At 37.9% G+C, this 19,414-nt stretch overlaps 1 protein-coding gene across 3 annotated transcripts in view; it reads right to left on the reverse strand.

Moving 5' to 3' along the window:
• Positions 1-1,270: 1,270 nt before the first annotated feature.
• porb (P450 (cytochrome) oxidoreductase b) overlaps positions 1,271-19,414 on the reverse strand; it is a 35,664-nt gene continuing 17,520 nt past the window's right edge. For all 3 annotated transcript variants that reach the window (XM_053651434.1, XM_053651436.1, XM_053651435.1), the window contains 14 exons: positions 17,753-17,801; positions 15,945-16,073; positions 15,630-15,779; positions 12,233-12,357; positions 12,014-12,103; positions 11,366-11,464; positions 11,069-11,185; positions 10,605-10,723; positions 9,376-9,557; positions 8,610-8,759; positions 8,227-8,494; positions 4,692-4,837; positions 4,328-4,413; positions 1,271-2,575 (listed from right to left, as the gene is read on the reverse strand). In XM_053651434.1, coding sequence (XP_053507409.1) covers positions 2,431-2,575; positions 4,328-4,413; positions 4,692-4,837; positions 8,227-8,494; positions 8,610-8,759; positions 9,376-9,557; positions 10,605-10,723; positions 11,069-11,185; positions 11,366-11,464; positions 12,014-12,103; positions 12,233-12,357; positions 15,630-15,779; positions 15,945-16,073; positions 17,753-17,801 — 1,855 coding nt within the window. In that variant the 3' untranslated portion in view covers positions 1,271-2,430. The remainder of the gene's footprint in view (positions 2,576-4,327; positions 4,414-4,691; positions 4,838-8,226; positions 8,495-8,609; positions 8,760-9,375; positions 9,558-10,604; positions 10,724-11,068; positions 11,186-11,365; positions 11,465-12,013; positions 12,104-12,232; positions 12,358-15,629; positions 15,780-15,944; positions 16,074-17,752; positions 17,802-19,414) is intronic.

The following is a 19,414-nucleotide window of genomic DNA, read 5'->3' on the forward strand; positions in this document are numbered from 1 at the left end:
TGCTACAATGTAAAGTAGTGAGTGTACAGCTTGTGTAACAGTGTAAATTTGCTGTCCCCTCAAAATAACTCAACACACAGCCATTAATGTCTAAACCGCTGGCAACAAAAATGAGTACACCCTTAAGTGAAAATGTCCATATCGGGCCAAAGTAGCCATTTTCCCTCAACGGTGTCATGTGACTTGTTAGTGTTACAAGGTGTCAGGTGTGAATGGGGAGCAGGTGTGTTAAATTTGGTGTCATCGCTCTCACACTCCCTCATACTGGTCACTGGAAGTTCAACATGGCACCTCATGGCAAAGAACTCTCTGAGGATCTGAAAAAAAGAATTGTTGCTCTACATAAAGATGGCCTAGGCTATAAGAAGATTGCCAAGACCCTGACACTGAGCTGCAGCACAGTGGCCAAGAGCATACAGCGGTTTAACAGGACAGGTTCCACTCAGAACAGGCCTCGCCATGGTTGACCAAAGAAGTTGAGTGCACGTCCTCAGCATCATATCCAGAGGTTGTCTTTGGGGAAATAGCCGTATGAGTGCTGCCAGCATTGCTGCAGAGGTTGAAGGGGTGGGGGGTCAGCCGTCAGTGCTCAGACCATACGCCACACACTGCATCAAATTGGTCTGCATGTCTGTCATCGCAGAAAGAAGCCTCTTCTCAAGATGATGCACAAGAAAGCCCACAAACAGTTTGCTGAAGACAAGCAGACTAAGGACATGGATTACTGGAACCATGTCCTGTCGTCTGATGAGACCAAGATAAACTTATTTGGTTCAGATGGTGTCAAGCGTGTGTGGCGGCAACCAGGTGACGAGTAGAAAGACAAGTGTGTCTTGCCTACAGTCAAGCATGGTGGTGGGAGTGTCATGGTCTCGGGCTGCATGAGTGCTGCCAGCACTGGGGAGCTACAGTTCATTGAGGGAACCATGAATATATAACTTGAATATGAATAATTACTTCACTCACTTGAAGTAACCACTTTATCAGGGTCGTGGCTTGTCCTGGGAACACTGTGGTGAAATGTGAATAAACCCTGGATGAGACTCGAGTTAACCGCAGGACTGACCACACACACACACACACACACACACGGGTATAACATGCTCAGAAACACACACACAGAGTAACAAAAATTCAGGATCGAACATGGGACCCTGGAGCTCTGATGCAACAAATTCACTATTGTAAATTCATATTCAGAAATAAAAATGGAAATAACTAAAGCATTATTATAATTTTTTTTTTTTCCAAAAAAGGACGAGATGCTGAATGAAATTAATTCTCAACTTTATTAATTTAAAAAGACATGCTTAAATAGCAGTACTCTAGGAAACATTAGTTGCATATAAAACTGCATGATGCTGACAAAAATAAGTAACAGCAACTGTTCGCATTTACATTAACATGTTCTCTTCCAAAATAATGCATTCATCATAAGCAATAATGCTGATCTGCAAATTTCAGTTATAATGACAAGGCAAGAAATGCTTTCCATAAGGCACATGTTGACTAGTAAACAAACACAGACAGTCCCTTGAATTTTGCAAGTAGATGTTTAGAAATGAGGTTAAGAATAGCTCTGACATTTTCTCAAGCAGTGTGGGAAAGCATTTGTATCGATTACATTAAAACTCTAGCTTGGAATGTCCTACTTATAACCGTACACATTGTTATTCACACATAACTGACATGATACACATTTTCACGATGTAATGCTACAAGATTCAAATGGAAAAAAATAAATTGAGGCAGCTAAAAAGGTTTAAATATTCAAATCAAAGTTGAAATGAAACTAAAAGGGGGAAAAAAACAGTAAGAAATGATTTTTGCAATAAAATCGAAAGAATATTCTACATTATTTGACGCCCGTTATTGATTCTTATACACTTGATTATGTAAAGCACAGCCTTTTAAGGCTACATTACAAATTGCATCAAGTGCATAGGTCTAACTAACTGGGCCATCATTATCATCACCACCTCTTCGGCAATTAAACCAGTTTGCCCCCTGATGATTGGGGGTAATAACAGGCCACATAAGTTATTTTCTACTGCAAACTAGTATTCATTTGACTCCACATATAAAGTCTATGCATAAGATTGAAGACTACATTCAGTAGCTCTCCACCAACACTACAATATAATAAGAGAACAGCATGTGAACTGCATTGTTGACATTACTATTACATATGTTACAATGAATACTTGGGTCGAAATGTTACAACACACAGTATGAAATTATACCTACGTACACTGAGTAAATCTAGAGACAAGAGTCAGAACATGAGCACCTGCTATGAACTTCATTGAGGGGGTTAAATGTCTGTGTGCCTGTATTTTTCCTTTAACGAGTTCCAAAAATATTGATTTTAAAGCAGTCCTGCAAAACACTACTAATTCAAAGGACATGTGAAGATATGTGGGAGGCTCTTTAACTCCAGACGTCCTGCGAGTAGCGTCCCTTGGTCATCAGTTTCTTGATGTACTCTGTTGCCTGGGTGCGGGTCATGCCACCGAGCTCCTCGGCTATCTCGTAGAAAGCAGTCTGTACGTCCCTTGCCATGTTACGTGCATCTCTGGAAGAAAAAGTGCATTTAACAGTCCATTTGCAGTCGACATTTAACAAGAGCACATATTTAGCGGAGTGACAGATAATCCACATTATGATCAGGTAAAACAAGCACATTTGCCCCTACACTTTATTCTTACATCATTATGTATTCTTGATACAGGTTTATATTAATGCACATGTTCTAATATGTTCTCATTTCTACAGAAACAGCAGACACAGGTACTGCCGTTAGGGTGAAGTTTTCTGTGAGGAGACGTACTAATTGATGCATTTATGAAAGGAGTCTCCAGTGGGTTTGTATATAGTGCTTTTTGGTTTCTCGAGAACATAAGCTGAATGTTTTGTCTAATTAACTACAAAGGGACAAAAAAAATAACATTAAAGGTCGGTGAGAGAATGAAAATTTAAAGCTGTTATAACACAAGTGCCAACAGGAAATAAGCTGTTTCATGGACATTCCACATTTGACTTGATTTAACCTATGAACAGAGTATGTTCTTTAATAAATATTTAATTAAAATAATAATAATAATAATAATAATAATAAAAAAAAAGAGTTACCACTGAGGAATAAAACACTTTGGAATATGCTTTGTGTTGGGTCACATCACATCATCCTGCCATTGATTATTTTACTATACCAGGCTGTTAAAGGACGCCTCTGTTTATCCATGCAGGAGTCGTGGACTGCACTGTAAACTTTGACTGTAAACACATAACCTTGCTACCTCTGTTGCCACTAGCATGCTAGTAACTTCATCATACATGATGGCTATGAAGCGTAAGGAAGAACATGGCATTTCTGACCGGAAGTAAATAAACGTAAAAAAATATTTGGCTCAGTGTCGCACCAACTTTCCTCACAGCCAACATCTTATTCAGCTAATAACCACAAAGTGATGAATACAGACAATGTAAGAAATGTTTTTGTTTTATATATATATATATATATATATATATATATATATATATATATATATACACACACACACACACACACACACACACACACACACACACACATACACACACAAAAAATATTCTCAATTCTCCTTTAATTTTCACCACCAGCTTGTGTTTGTAAATGCTCAATTAATACTGCGATACTGTAAAACAGTGATATTTTAAACTAGGTTATCATGCTGTGAAAAATTTTTGTTCCCGAGTGGTGCAACAGAAAAGCCAGAGATCGCGAGTTTAAATCCATCCATGGCCGGGATTTGCACCGTCTGGGTGGGAGGGGTGGCTATACTCTCTCTAACCTTTCAATCACAGGCGACACTAGACAATCACAGGCATCTGGGAGTTCATGCGTGCAGAAGGAGGTGGATAGCACTTTCCTCTGACTGTGTTACACTGCCCCAGGACGCAGCATGAGCAGCAGTTTGAAAAAAGATGTGGTTGGCTGGCTGTGTTTTTGGAGGAAGCACACGTTAGCCTTCTTCCTCCTAAGTTGATAGCTGTTGTATGATAGAGGAGACCTGACTGGTGGGTGGGAATTGACCATGACTAAATTAGCGAGAAAATCAAGGGAAAATTGTAAATGAATGAATGAATAAATAAATGAATGAATGAAATACAGTGAAAATTTCAAACCCTAACACCCCTATACCTATACTTATTTGACACAACCAAACTCCTAGAAATATCATAAACACCCACTTGTGTTGAGCAGAGAGGGACGAGGAATATGGTGAGAAAATTTCCCCGTGGAGACTTTGTGTGTGCCATGTGTTAGCTTTTCCTAGCCACTCACCCGCAGATGTAAATGTGCGCATTTTCTTTATGTATCTGCCGCCAGACATCTTCCTTGTTCTTCTTCAAGAGATGCTGCACATATACCTACAAGTTTTATGCAAAAAAAAAAAAAAAAAAATCATGAGATGCAAAAACATTTCTAAATGTAGTTTCTAGTAATTCAGAAACATAACCGAAAGCTTAACAGCCAGATGGTTGAGAGTTTAAATCCCTGGAAATAGACTTCCATTCAGAGATACAATATAACCTTAATTTGTTTCAGAAGTGCAGTACAATGGCTGACACTGTGCTCTTATGTTTCCTTCCTGCCATGCTGGGATAAGTGGGGGGGGGGGGAGAGAAAAGAAAAAGAATTGCTGTACCTTGTGCTCCTGGTCCCTGGAGAAGGCCACATTGAGCTGCGTCAGTGCTCCTGCCTTCTCAAACGCTTCCAGCTCCTCCTGGTACAAGAAGTCTTCAGCTTTATGACGGCAGCCGAAGTACATAACAGTCTCGCCCACGTCCTTACCTGAGAGCAAAATGTAAATGTAAATTCATACAAGTTGTACTATGAAACACTGGTTCACAGACTGCTGAAGGAATGACAGGAAAAGCAAAAGGGAATGATATTGTGCATTATGAAGCTGGTGGTATGCGTCAAACCGTAAAAGACGTTTGTTGTAAAAGATGTAAGATGTGAATGTTCTGTTCATACCTCAGTGCATGCATGCTTACAATCAACTCCCAACCACCAAGTCTTTTGGTCTGTGATTGTTCTAAATATCACACGGTTGCTTGCATAACTGCATGGAGTGACAGTTTAATTCCCAGGTCCGTGGTTTGCCACCACCTTCTTTAATCAGTTTTTTGCTTCACAAAATAACTCGACTACCAGGAGGTCTCGCTGCTGCATTTGAGCCTCAACTCTCTGCCAAAGTTGCTGTTTTTCATTTGTTCAGTTTAACAGGGTTGCCAGATCTTGTATGAAATGCAGACTGAACAAGCCCAAAAACGAAAATAATCCCCTTCAAATTTTGATAACATCTTACAGCAAAACTATTATTGCAAACTGCATTGTAATAATTAAAAAGGATTATTATGTAATACATTTGATTGATAGGGTACTTAAAAATACAAATTTTCCTATGGCTGCAACTCAAAAGTACGCCGATCTGACAACACTAATGTTATGTTAAGTCTGCTTGGCTTTTCTATCGTTTCAAGTATACCACCAACCTTACACAATCCCAGACACATTGTATGGCACAGTGTTCTTAATAAATACAGTTCAGAGGTTGGAAAAAAAAAAATTTATTAGTTAGATCACAGGCAAGTAAAAGCTCCAGTTTACTTATGCGGTCTCAAGTTTTATTTGCCTGGAAATCTAATTGACTAGATTTATGTTTTTTCCCTGGAGACAAAACTGCTTGGCAACCAGGCAAGGGACTTGTCCACTCCTGCAGTAAATTCAACTCAGAAGCTAATCATGATGCTTGGTGTATAATTGCTTATTTTAGATTGATCAAATTTCTGTACCACAACACCATCTATTCAACCAGTTAATTAGTTGAAGTAGAATACAATTACAGTAATGTACAGTCTCCTCCAAAAACGATTGGAACAGGAAGGCCAATTCTTTTGTTTTTACAATACAATGAAGACATTTGGGTTTGAGATCAAAAGATGAACAAAAGACAACTGATCAGAATTTCCTTTTTCATTTTCCGATATTTACATCTAGATGTGTTAAACAACTTAGAACATGGCACCTTTTATTTGAACCCACTTGTTTTTTCAGTGCAAAAAATATAGGAACTAGGGCTGCAACTAACTATCTATTTTCATGATCAATTAGTTGGCAGATTATTTTTTTTTTGATTAATCGGATAGGGCGGGGCAAACTTTCAGTACCATTTTCTTTGTTTATTTGAAATAAAATCCACAAACTGAGTGTTACTTCAGACTAAAACTTTACACAACTGTTTATCCAAAACAGAAAAGAACCCAACACACACACACACACACACACACACACACACACACACACACACACAGGAATATATATTTTTAATTGAGGACTGTAGTCCTAATTCAGTGCTTTTTGTGCATCCATAAAAATAATGCATAAATACTACAAAATACATTATATACACACACACACATTTTATATTATATATATACATATATAAATACTATAAAATACATTTATATATATATAAATAAAATGCATTTTATAGTATTTATGCATTATTTTTATGGATGCACAAAGAGAGAGAGAGAGTACAGAGTAGAGTTACACTTCCGATTTTCCCTAACTGTTTACATTCACTTAAGACATAACTGCCTGTGTTTGAATGAATACTTGGTCAGACCTGCATAGCGCATTCCTATAGCGAAGCGTACTAGCGGCAAAACTCTTGCATAGTTCAAATTTCAGCTCTTACGGTCTTCCATCTTTAAGTGAATTTTTATATATTTTTTTTACTATGCAACAGTGATTAAAATTAAATGTAATGAAGGGTAGAGTTTTATTAAAACAAAAAAAGCTCAAGTAAAAGTACTATGATTTAACTATACTCAAAACTCACTATTACAGTGAACCATGTACTCAAGTTGTCATGGACTGGAGGAGGAAGTTGATGCAAGTGCAGATTATTTATTGTATAAAGTACATTTTAATTAGATAAATAAATACAAATAATGCAAAGACAGGTCAGAGGCGGAGACTTGGCTAGATTTGCTAGTCGGATATAGCATGAGAATTCTCAGCCTCAAAGTTGTCGATGTAACTCGAAATATATCATTTGAGTTACTTACTGTTGGGTGTAACAGCTGACTGCCTCACAATACGATTAACGCCATTCACTGTAATCTGTGGAAGGAAGTTCTTGGAAACAGCGAGTGTAATACGTCATACCCTCCTACGCCATCTTCACACAGTTATGGCCAATAGCGAAAACGGCTTCCGGTGCAGCACCGGATGTAACCGAGCTGGCTGAGACAAAACACGGAAACGATCTCTCTTCATCCATTCGGTACTCACACGATGAGGCGGCTTTCTGTGCAACTTTCTGTCTGGAACCAAGATTGACCTTTACCAAAGTGATGGAAAGCCCAAAGTGTGGTGGATAAAGAAAGGATCTGCTCATGATCCAAAACATACAAGCTCATTGGTCAAGCACGGTGGAGGTAGTGTCATCATGGCTTGGGCTTGCATGGCTGCTTCTGGAACAGGCTCATTAATCTTTATTGATGATGTCACTCATGATTTTAGCAGCTGAATGAATTCAGAAATCTACAGATACATTCTGTCCACCACTTACAGAAAAATGCATCCAATCTAATTGGGAGGAACTTCATTAAGCAGCAAGACAATGCCCCAAAACACACTGCCAACTCAACAAAGTCAATCACCAGACCATAACCTAATTCAGCATGCATTTCACTTCTTGAAGAGACGACTGACAGGAGAAACCGCCCCAAAACAAACAACAACTGAAAGAAGCTGCTGTACAAGAATGGAAAAGCATCACAAACAGTTTGGTGATGTCAGTGGGTCACCAGCTTGATGCAGTTATCGCAAGCAACTATTAAATCTTCTTTACCTTAAGACGATTGTTTCCAATACATTTGCTCACCTAAAAAGTGGGTGATCTGCTACCAAACGTGCCATGTTCCAAGTTGTTTAACACATCTAGATGTAAATATCAGGACATGGAAGCTGAAATTCGGATTTATAGTCTCATTCATCTTTTGATCTCAAACACAAATGTCTTCGGTGTATAGCAAAAACAAAAGAATTGGCCTTGCCGTTCCAATACTTTCAGAGGGAACTGTAAAGTAAAGTAATGCATAACATTGTGTCTGATTTTGAACGCTGTCTGAAGGGCCATGGAGCAGCTGCAGTGTCTGCTTTACCTTGCTCTTTAAGCCAGGAACGCTCCTGAATGAAACCCACGAATGGTGCGATGCCTGTGCCGGGACCAATCATGATGACCGGGTTGTTAGCCTTGAAGGGCAGCCGGAATTGGGACTTGCGGATGTACATAGGCACGGTGGCCTTGTGCCCATTGTCAGTGGGCAATTTGGCCTTAAGCCAGTTGGTAGCGACACCCTTGTTGATGCGATTTGTCTTGGTCTTGTACTCAACCACCACGGCGCAGATGTGGATGCTGTTGGGGTGAACCTGTCACAAGAGGGCGCTGTTTAGCAACACACACACACACACACACACACACACACACACACACACACACACACAATATAATAAACGAAAGGAGACATAGGTAGTAGATATGTACCTTGGAGGAGGACGCAATGGAGTAATAACGAGCCTGCAGGCGGGGCAGAAGCTCACACATGTGGTCAATGGGTGGCTGCAGGGATGGCAGGTCTTCCAGGATGGCCAAAATATTCCGACATGCATCCAAGACCCAGCTCTGGTACAGTGCCTGATGAAGAAAAGGGAAATGTGAATAATGCAATGAATAGACTGTAACGGCAGTAAACTAACTGATGTATTGATTTTTTTTTATACAAATTAAGTGAAACACAATCTCTCTTTGCAAAAGTAAAAGAACAGAAGTACAAAGAGCATTTAGTGCATAGTTACAAATAACTGGTCTAATCGAGTCTTAATGAAATTGTGCTATAGCTATTTGATCAAATCCTTTTGCATTTGCTACTGCTGCTACAAACCTAGATAACTTTATAGCTTATCATAGCTTGTTCCACCATTTTATTGTGCTAGCTAAATTCATAGCTTACTACTTGTCCCACCATTTTATGTCACATTACATGCATGTATTCCACTGTAACATTTTGTTTTCTGGTAAGGTCTTCTCATCACTAAGCTTGAACAGCCATGTTAATGAACTTCTTATGGTGGGCGTTCACGTACTAGCAACTAATACAAGTTTTAAGTCATGTTGAAGCTATATTACTTAGTCCAATCATTTAAATCTTTACTTTAGCTTTGATATAAACCTAGACGTTACAACGGGACTCAAATTCACCGGGTTGGTGGGCAATAGAGGGTACTTTAAAATCACCAAAATAGAAACATGCCTTGCCCTCAGCTGAAGAGGATGCCATTTTGCGCATGTTCTCCTGGTCTTTGGGGTCGGAGGCATACTGGGCGAGCTCATAGAGAACGTTGGTGCGTGGCGGGTTGGTGATGTCCAGGTAATGTGTTAGAGCTGTACGATAAGTGGTGGGGCATGGGAATGGGTGTTTCTTATTGGACTCCTCTGAAAAAGGAAAAAAACAATACAAAACAAAAAAACAAAAACAAAAGATAAATCACTACTTAACCGTATTGATTTCACATAAAAAAAACTACCAAGAGCCAAGTTTTGTTTCCAGGCTCCACAAACCTGAAGAATATGTCACTTTAATATTTATGGGAGCAAAAAAAAAAAAAAAAAAAGACATCTAAAGGTATGAATGTTAAAAGCTCATTATAATGGAATTTAAACATGAGTGAATTCAAAGCATTGAAATATATTGTTTTAAAAACCGCATGTCTGCATTTGTTTGCTGTGAATGAATCTATTGGGAATTCAAAGTAGTTTATTGTATTGTTCAAAGGGTCAAATTCATGTCCTCAAAAAAAGGTAAATAAATAAATTTAATTAAATTCAAGCATCTAAATTGAAATGTTTTTTTCAGTGGTTACAAATTCAGATTCAATAATTCAGTTTTCAAATATTCAAAAACTATTCAGATTTTTTTTTGAAAATGTGAATTTTACAATGTGGTACAATGAAGAATGAAATAAACTACACACCATGAATTTCAAGGAGGATAATTCAAAACAAATACAAATGTGTGGCTTTCACAAAATGATATATTTCTATGCTATCAGTTCAGTAGTTTTAAAATGTTCTTAAATAGAATTCAATAGCTTTAAATGGTCACATCTTTAGGTGTCTTTTTTGCATCCATAAATATTCACCAATACATCAGTATTTTTAGATATCTAATTAGTGCAACACTTTTGTTATTCTATTAATTTCTGTCTTTATTTTGATTACTAACCCTAACCCTATGTTGGAGTTTCTTTTGTACTTCCTACTAAATATATTCTGTGCATGAAATGCTCACTTAAATTTTATTTTTATCTTTTTTTCCTCAAAATTTTTTAAATGCATAAAAGCTGCTATAAATCCATTAATCAAAGCGGCCAAGGATCATCTAAACAGGCTAAACATTTTATGAATGAAGATCCACGATAAAACAGCTCCGAGACATTTATACAGACAAATGAGTCACGCTTGTCAAGGTCAGGGTCGTACCGTCAAGGTTGTTCAGGGAGATAATGGTATCAAGGTCTACACCGAGGACTTCTCCCAGTCTATTCACAATGCTGGAGTCATTGGTGGGATACACAGCCACGTGGTCTCCTGACTCGTACCTGGTTAAACGAACAACAATTGCTCTGGCTTAATCTCAATTTTACTTAAGTGTACATACATATTCAGTGTGTAAAGTCAACAGGATCAGCTGTAAGTCATTCAAAGTCCATTCTGGCCTTATATATGGCAAAGGTGTATAATAAAACATTAAGTCAACATAGAAGCATATTTAATCATGTGGTATCTAAAAGAAAGCTATTTACCTCATATCTGTTATGTGTTTTTATATTTTATATATATATATATATATATATATATATATATAATTACTAGACTGTAAGCACAGCAATGTCTAGCAAACTGTTCCCTGATTATAATTAAAGAAGCAACTTCCACTCAGATACCTGATCTTAGACCCTGTGATGTCCAGCTCCAAATGCATCAAGTGTCGGTCACCTCCTTTGTTGAGTTTGCGGTTAGCAGTGACGGGAGCAAGGAAGGGGTTCTTAGCATCAAATGGCCTGTAGAAGAAAATAAGTGATTTTTAAATGACTCGGATTAGTGTCTGGTGTGACAAAGTGCTCTCTGAATATCGCAGTGCATCACAGATTATGGTCTGTTGTGGTGGCATAGACCACACTCCAAAAAATATAAATAAATAAAAAAGCCCCACACAAGTAGAGTGCTGACGTATTACGTACGGTTTCTGGTTCTCAAAGCTCTTTAAGCGTCCCAGTTCACCGGTGTAGACCTTATTCATGTTCAAGTCTTCGTGGGTCTTCAGCTCATACTGTCGAATGCTGCAAGGTAAAGAAAAGTCTGCATGTGAGACGTGAGCCAGAGTTTCTCGGTCTATGATTATATTTTGCAGACATCAAAGGGTATGGTGAATGCAAGTGTACATTCCAGATTCCCTAACGAAAGTCCCTAACAAAAACAAAACCTCCTCAACAAAACGTTTTGTCTCTAGCAGAGGCATTCAGACTGTGAGAAGGAATTGCACAGGGGGTACTGGTGAGGGGTGAGACTAAAAATACCAAGATAAATATTTCAACGACTGCATGATAACTGCCACTTCATGTTTATTATTATTATTATTTTTTACATTGGAGTAGCCTAGAACAAGTTATCACTCAATAAGCAGTCTTTTTTCCCCATAATAAAAGCAGATGAGCCAATCAACATATGAATCTGAAATGATAGACAGATGATGAACTCCTATTAACTATATATTAACTGACACCCCGAAAGCCCTGCCTCTTCCTCCATATCACATCAGTAATATTTTAAAGAAATGGTCAGATTCTGGACAGAAAAAGACAATCATGATTTCAGTCATGGGGAAATACCTAGACTCTTCGCCAGTAGGCTCGACTCCGAAGTGTTCACACACAGCTGGCCAGAACTGCTCTCTCCATGACACAAAGTCCTCCTCAAGGCTGTTGGGGGGATCAAAACACATTTCAGAGACACAGTCATTGCAGGAGAGACAACTCTTATGGTTACATGGTTAGATCATCGTGAATTCCAGCACATGACTAATCGCTATTTAAAAGTCTCTGACTCACTTGCCATCGTCGTCTCCCATGCCAAGGTCAAAGATCCTCTGGGCCCCGAGCTCGGCTAACCTCTTGTCCACATACTTGCCCATGGCATTGTAATGCTCATATGTTTTATTGCCAAGTGCAAACACCTTTAGAGACAAAAGGTCAATTTAATAAAGAAATAATAAATAAATAAATAAAATTTTAAAATACTATGACACTCATCTAAAAGCCACCAATAGGAGGATGGCATAGGATTTCTGTTTATGTGCCCGGATCGTTCTGATTGATGATGTAAGCATCAGCTGAATAATTTAAGTCTATTGTTACAGGATCTTAAAAGTATAATCTGACACAGAGAAGACGTTGCACTTCTTCTGTCAACAGAAACAAAGTCAATGTCAGGTTACTGGCTTTAACTTCATTTCAGAATGTTAATTTGTCATTTCACAAAACAGATGTAGATTTAGATCAGAGCTCGGCCAATAGTGGATTTTACCGATCATGATAACTAAGTTGGGTAGTACCTGCTGCTAATCGATTAATCAACCGTCAGCACTGTTTGTTACAAAAAACAAACAGTACTGACTGAATCATGAAAATTTTAAATTGATTTTAAATTTAAATGAAAAAAAAATTATATATATATATATAATTCCTTTAAGGAAATACTATCGCGTGTGTAGTCATGTGACTCCGCCCCATCCAGTTGGCGGCACGGAAGCAACATGGAGGGGAACTCAAACACAAAGTCAACTGAGCAACTGGAGCAGCTTGTACCAAAGAAAAAACGGTGTGTCCCTCATTTGGACGCATTTTGGCTTCAGTAAAGAAGACACTGAACAAAATGACGTTAAATGTAAACATTGCAGAAAAACAGTTTCAGCGACCAAAGGTAATACCACCAATCTGTTTCAACACTCGGAGCACAATCACGTTACCGAATATGAACAGTGTATGGCTCAAAAAAAGGGGAGTGTGATAAGTGCCAAGCAACAAGTGCCTCCACAAAGCAGGTGTCGATAACACAAGCATGTAAAAAATGCTACACAATATGAAAAGGATTCAAGAAGATGGAAAGAAATAACTGACATCATTTGTTACTACATCGCAAAAGATACGGCTCCCATAGCTACAGTGGAGCGCAGTGGGTAAAACTCTCCACAGAACATACACTATGCCATTGCAACCGTATTTTTCCCAACCTGCGCTGGCCAACATGTACAAAACATGTCATAAAAAGGTAGCTGCTGCACTGAAGTCTGCACTTTGCAACCACATCTGATCTCTGATCAAGTAGGATGATAGTTTATATAATTTAATAGTTTGTGTTATATAGTTTATAGTAGTTCAATAGTTTGTGTTTCCGTCAATTATTTTAAAATAAGATAAGAAATGCATGCTTAGAAAAAAACATCCCACCTTTAATAGTTGAGCATATTTACAGTACAAACCTGGTCAGTAAACTATGAGGGGGGAACCCCCCCGCCCCCCCAGCAAAAATAATCATTCATTAATCGTAATCGAGGTAAAATGTTCAATTAATTTTTGATTTTAGGTCATATAATCCAGTCCTAAAATAGAGACATCCAAAATTTATAAAAAAAAACCACATCAAATAACACAACAAAATTTGTCAGTGACAAATTTGTTAGTTTTTTAGTTGTTATCTCTTTAATTTGCATCTCGTACTGTATAATGACAGCGGACCCTTCTCAGCCACCCCCGCAACGGACGCAAACGGGGAAAAAAAAATAATCGATGTGGATTTTTGTTGATGACTGATCGTTCCAGCAATCGGTTATCTCTGCCGATTGGTCGGTTTTGCTGACCTCTCATTTAGATCCCCATTGAACAAGCGCCAGAAGCGACACGCGCAAAGACCAATTCACTGAGACGACAGGAGGAAGAATCCTTGAGAGGAACCCATCCTAATCTGTGTGGACTCTGGATAATGTGATTATACATCATTATTGTTCTACAATTGTATGCTGTAAAGACAAACAGCACTAAATGCAATGAAAGGATGTTTGCTATGAGCATGTCTTTATGATTACAGCAGCAGCTCTTAGATACAAATCTGCAGTATCCAGGTGAGATTAATGCATAAACATTAAACGTTTTTTTGTGTGTGTGTGTGTGTGTGTGTGTGTGTGTGTGTGTGTGTGTGAAAATAAACTGCTTAAACAAATCATGCTTGGAAATCAGTAGTATCAGCAGAGAACAATTATCAGCCTAAAAATCCCTAACTAAACATTAAGCAGTGATCAGTTAAACAGGAAAAATAGTAGATTCCATGAAGTCCAATTAATGATAATTCATTTTCTTTTTCCAGTTAAAAGCAGATAAAGGCATGCGCACATGGGGGAGGAGCAGAGAGGATTGCTCAGACGACTGTCATTCCAGTTCAAGGCCTGTTTTGAAGTTCAGCAGAACAAGGCGAGTGTGTCAGACACCCAGGCAAAACCCTTTGTAATCTGACTTCAATGAGCGCTGCTCATCTCTGGATGCTAATGCATTCTAGTTCGTCTTTAATCTGGTGTGTAATGCCGAGCTGTCTCAAAGCAAAATGAAACACTCGGACAAAGCAACAGCTGCTGTTTTATTACTGCGTTCCTGTTTGCGACACACCGTAACCTTTTTAGACGGTGCCGGCATTAATGCTCAAAGAACGATCGGGTCATTGGGCAGCCAGCCAACGCTGAGCAAGGGTGGCGTGCTCACCTTCCCATTCACGTGTTACTGTGTCCCATGACAAGGGCGCTTTCGCCATTGTGCTGGCATACACATTTGTCAGCAGAAGTGTACATTTGCAAAGTCACTACACTCCAATACAGCACACTCATTGTACTTGCTCAGACACAGAGTCTGCTTAGTCACCTAGCTCTTCCTCAGAAAACAAAATCTGCTTAGTCATCCAAATTTGCCCATACTTTCCATAATCATAAAGCTACGTGCAGTACGTGGTTTCCTGTCAGTTTATGAAACTGACATAAAATCACTACAAGAGGATATGAACTTCCCATTTTTGCTCAATACTCATCCGGATTTTTTGTTCTGAGTTTACAAGAGTGTTAAGTGCAATAAATTGTTTTCTCTCAGCTTCTCCAAATCAGAACAGTGTGACTCAACATCGGAGCGAACCAATTACTCATACTCTGTGTTTCAGCAATGAGTTACCGAAGGTCACGGAGTAATGGCCGGTTGTATCCTAATTGCTTTTCTTCTTTCTTTCTCGCAATTCATGGTCATACCCAAATTCCAAAATGGTGTGAATTGAGATACAATGGGGTTAAACACGGGCTATCGTGATATTTAACAATCAAACAAACCGTACGGAAACAAAAAGATCTCACACTTTGTGAGACCACAGAAAATGCAAAAAAAAAAGAAAGAAAAGAAATCAGTCTGAGAAACTTGCCGTGAAATTAACTCCATCCAGGTCAAGATCTCCCTCCTGTAGTAAGTCATAGAAATCCTGGGCATTATCTGTAGGGTCTCCTTCCCCGTATGTGGCCATGCAAAAGATGGCCAAAGAGTTGTTGATTTCTTTTAAACGAGAAAGTTCATTCTGGAAGGGGGGGAGGGAGAGAGAGAGAGAGAGAGAGAGAGAGAGAGAGAACAGCATCTAAGTATACTGCACTAAGTGAGAAATGAGAAATTTTTTTTTAATGAGCCATAGCAGCATTAAAATAATACACATCACTGATGATAAATGAAAGTACTGAGACATTACCATATCATATTCCTCTGGATCTGCTGCCATGCCCTTCATGCCATAACGTTGGGCATCTTTAGACAGCCTGTTGGCAAATTCTTCAGCTGTTCCAGTTTGTGAGCCGTAGAACACCACTATGTTCTTGCCCTGGTGATCATTGACAAGAATACAGTCACTCCAACATGGTTCACTTAATAAGGATAGCAAGAAATTTAAAATACAATATTCAACATTTTTAAGCCAAGTACATTATACATCACCAGGGGTGGCCCTGACCATCAAATCAAAAGCCCAGGCACCCTAGACAAGCAGATTTCTTGTCCAGGTATTAGTTTTTTTTTTTTATATATTTGTAGTTGCCTGGTGAAAGAAAATAAGCCTACGTTTCATTTTGTATGAGCTTAAACAAAATGCGCTTCACACTTCATTATGTAACTACAGCATTTTCCCGAATCCCACTGCCTGCTGCACTACACACATCGACTGAGTGTGGTCTGGCTGACGGTACTACGCTTTTCACTTGGCGAATTAATTTGCATGCACGGATGACAGACGATCTGTTTATAAAATCAGGAATACCCATATATGTTGAAACATTTACGAAACCGAGCAAAGAAATGTGTAGCACAAAGCCGCCATACAACTAGCACAACGGGCCTCATTTATCAAACTGGATACAAACAGAATTATGTGTAAATCTTTTGCACAAGAAATTTGTGTAAATCCTGTAAGTGTGGAAAATAGTTTGTATTCTATTCGTGCTCCTGAGTGTGTGTAAACCTGGAATTGATTGATTTCGAATCATATCATTAGCATGGATTACTGCACTTGTCTATAGGAAATATACTGTTGTGTTTAAATTGCTTATTTTTATTACATTTACAGCACTTAGTAGATGCACTTATCCAAAGTGACGTATAGAAGTGAAAACCAGTCGTTTTATATTATTGGCACTGATTAAAGAATATGAAAAATTAAGAAAGTGACCTAACACAAACCGATAAATTAAGACAAATAAAACAAATCATTCTATTATAAGAAAAGAAATGCCACTTTGTAAACAGAGGATGAGTTTGTCTGTCTGGGCATGGCCATAAGCCATAAACAAATGCCTCAGCTGAAGGCTGATTTGACACTCGCTTATTATTATTATTATTATTACTAAAATGACATATTATGAAACGTCTGTAAATCTGGTGGAAACTTTTAGCTTGCATAAACATTTACACACATCTTTACTTTTGCTTCATATTTTAACTGCTAGATGAGCCTCATTTATCTTTTAGTAAAGATGCTAACCAGGCTCAAAAAGGATTTTTTATCTGTGATGCAACGAAAGAAGAACTCATCATAATATAGGGCACAATGTGCTACATTAGAAACTTTATCAGGAGAGGATAAAGACCATGGCAGCATGTATCAGTCCTCTCCCTGTGAATTCATATACAAATCTGTTACTCTTTGTGTGTATTAATGTACTTAACTAGCTAACTACCTGCGCATGGGTTATTACACTATGTTAGCTAACACTTTTCTGTTAGGCCATCAGTTAGGATACTGGGCAATCAAAATATGGACTTGGCAGCACACTGGAGCGTTACTTGTCCAACCTGATCCTGTTTCTAATACAACACCGCCATTTGTGTTTGTAGTGTCTGCATAAGATGTAAATGAACTTTTCAGAAATATTAGCCCAAACATAACTACAGGACATGCAATACACTATGCACTTTTCCCTTTGTAGGCTTGACACAAAACCAGCATAAATGTTAAATGCTACTGTGCTGTATAAAGAAAAGAGAAATATATAGAGGACATATGCTTACTGTTTTCTTCATTTTTTCAATGAAACTGGTTTCCCTGGCAGCCGCTGGTCTACAAGAAGAAATGGGAAATAGAAAAGATATACAATGATTACAAATAGCATGCCATTTTATATATATATATATATATATATATATATATATATATATATATATATATATATATATATATATACACACACACACACACACACACACACACACACACACACATGCATATCTAGAAAATAACTAAAGAAATCATTTGAATGAAACAAATTAAAACTCAATGAAACCCATGGAAACACTAACAAGCAAAAGAGGATTTAAAAAAACAAACAATCAAAAAAACCATTAATCTGGAAATTGGGAAAGAAATTCAATTGTCTTTTTTTCAGCACTGACCAACAACTTCAGATCACCTCGTTACAGGCTACTAAATCAATAAACCCTGCAGAGATCTGCTACAGACTTAGCTCTAAATATACTGTGTATTGGGTATATTAGGAGTGGGTGATATGACAAAAATATTGCATCACCATATCTGAAGACATTTCTATGATACACAACAGATATCACACTATACACGTTTGCTAACAAAATGCCAGTAAAACAGCAGTGTTGCATTTAAAAATTAGTTTAATTATACTTTTATATTCTTCTTCTTCTTCTTCTTCTTATTATTATCTGCAAAACAAATTTCAAAACGAAAAAAATTTCTTTAAAAATGTTATAGACTCAAAATAGTAGAAAAGGTTGTAAAAGAAATTTATATACTTTTCTGGGATATCGTGATGATCACCCAGTATATGTGACAGCACAATAAAGTATATGTAAAAAAGACACATTTTCCATTTATAACAACAATAAAATAAATTAATTAATAAAACACAGTTCCCATAAACTTTCAGATTCATTTCATCTTCTAATTTCAGTTATGCATACAGATAAATAAATACAGAGTTGCTGGATACATTTAAAACGTGTATGACTGAAGTGAAGAGATGAAAAAAGTCTTAACCACATGGTCTATAGTCATGCTAGATCTCATTTCTATGTTCTGAAAGCATTAGGGTACAGTTAGTCACTTTTGAACAGTTAAACAAAAGTCTATTTAGACAAACGTCTTGCTGAATGAAGAATGAAGGACGACACTATGGACGTTTTGCCTATGAGGAATGTTTTAGTCATCTCTGTTTGATCAGGGGCCTGCCTGTGAGCTACTAAATGTCATCTTGTTTCGGGGTATGCCGTTGTAGGAAAATAATCAACAACGGGGTGGCGTGATGCGTCACGATATGAAGCATAAAGCTGATAATTTTCCTATATCACCTCCTGAAGTGTTTTATTCGTTTTATACAGCAATTTCTTGTTGTTGTTACTATAGAAATATGTATATATATTCGAATGAGCACATTGAAAAAATGAACCTTACACATGGCACTATTGTCAGAGTTGCTGTTACAGAAAATAGCTCAATACCTTCTGTCCAATCAGAAACAAGAACTCAACAGTGCTGTGGTAGAGATGTAAGTAATGTATCTAACATTATACCTTATTTCTCACAGTGTTTTTGGAAGCCATTTCCTAGTATTGAAACACACACAATGACCAAGGAAACAGGTGTGCAGTTCATTTCATACCACTTTAGACAATGACACTAATACCGGTCTCATGACATTTGAA

The sequence above is a fragment of the Ictalurus furcatus genome, chromosome 20 (assembly GCF_023375685.1).
Source record: "Ictalurus furcatus strain D&B chromosome 20, Billie_1.0, whole genome shotgun sequence".
Lineage (NCBI taxonomy): Eukaryota > Metazoa > Chordata > Actinopteri > Siluriformes > Ictaluridae > Ictalurus > Ictalurus furcatus.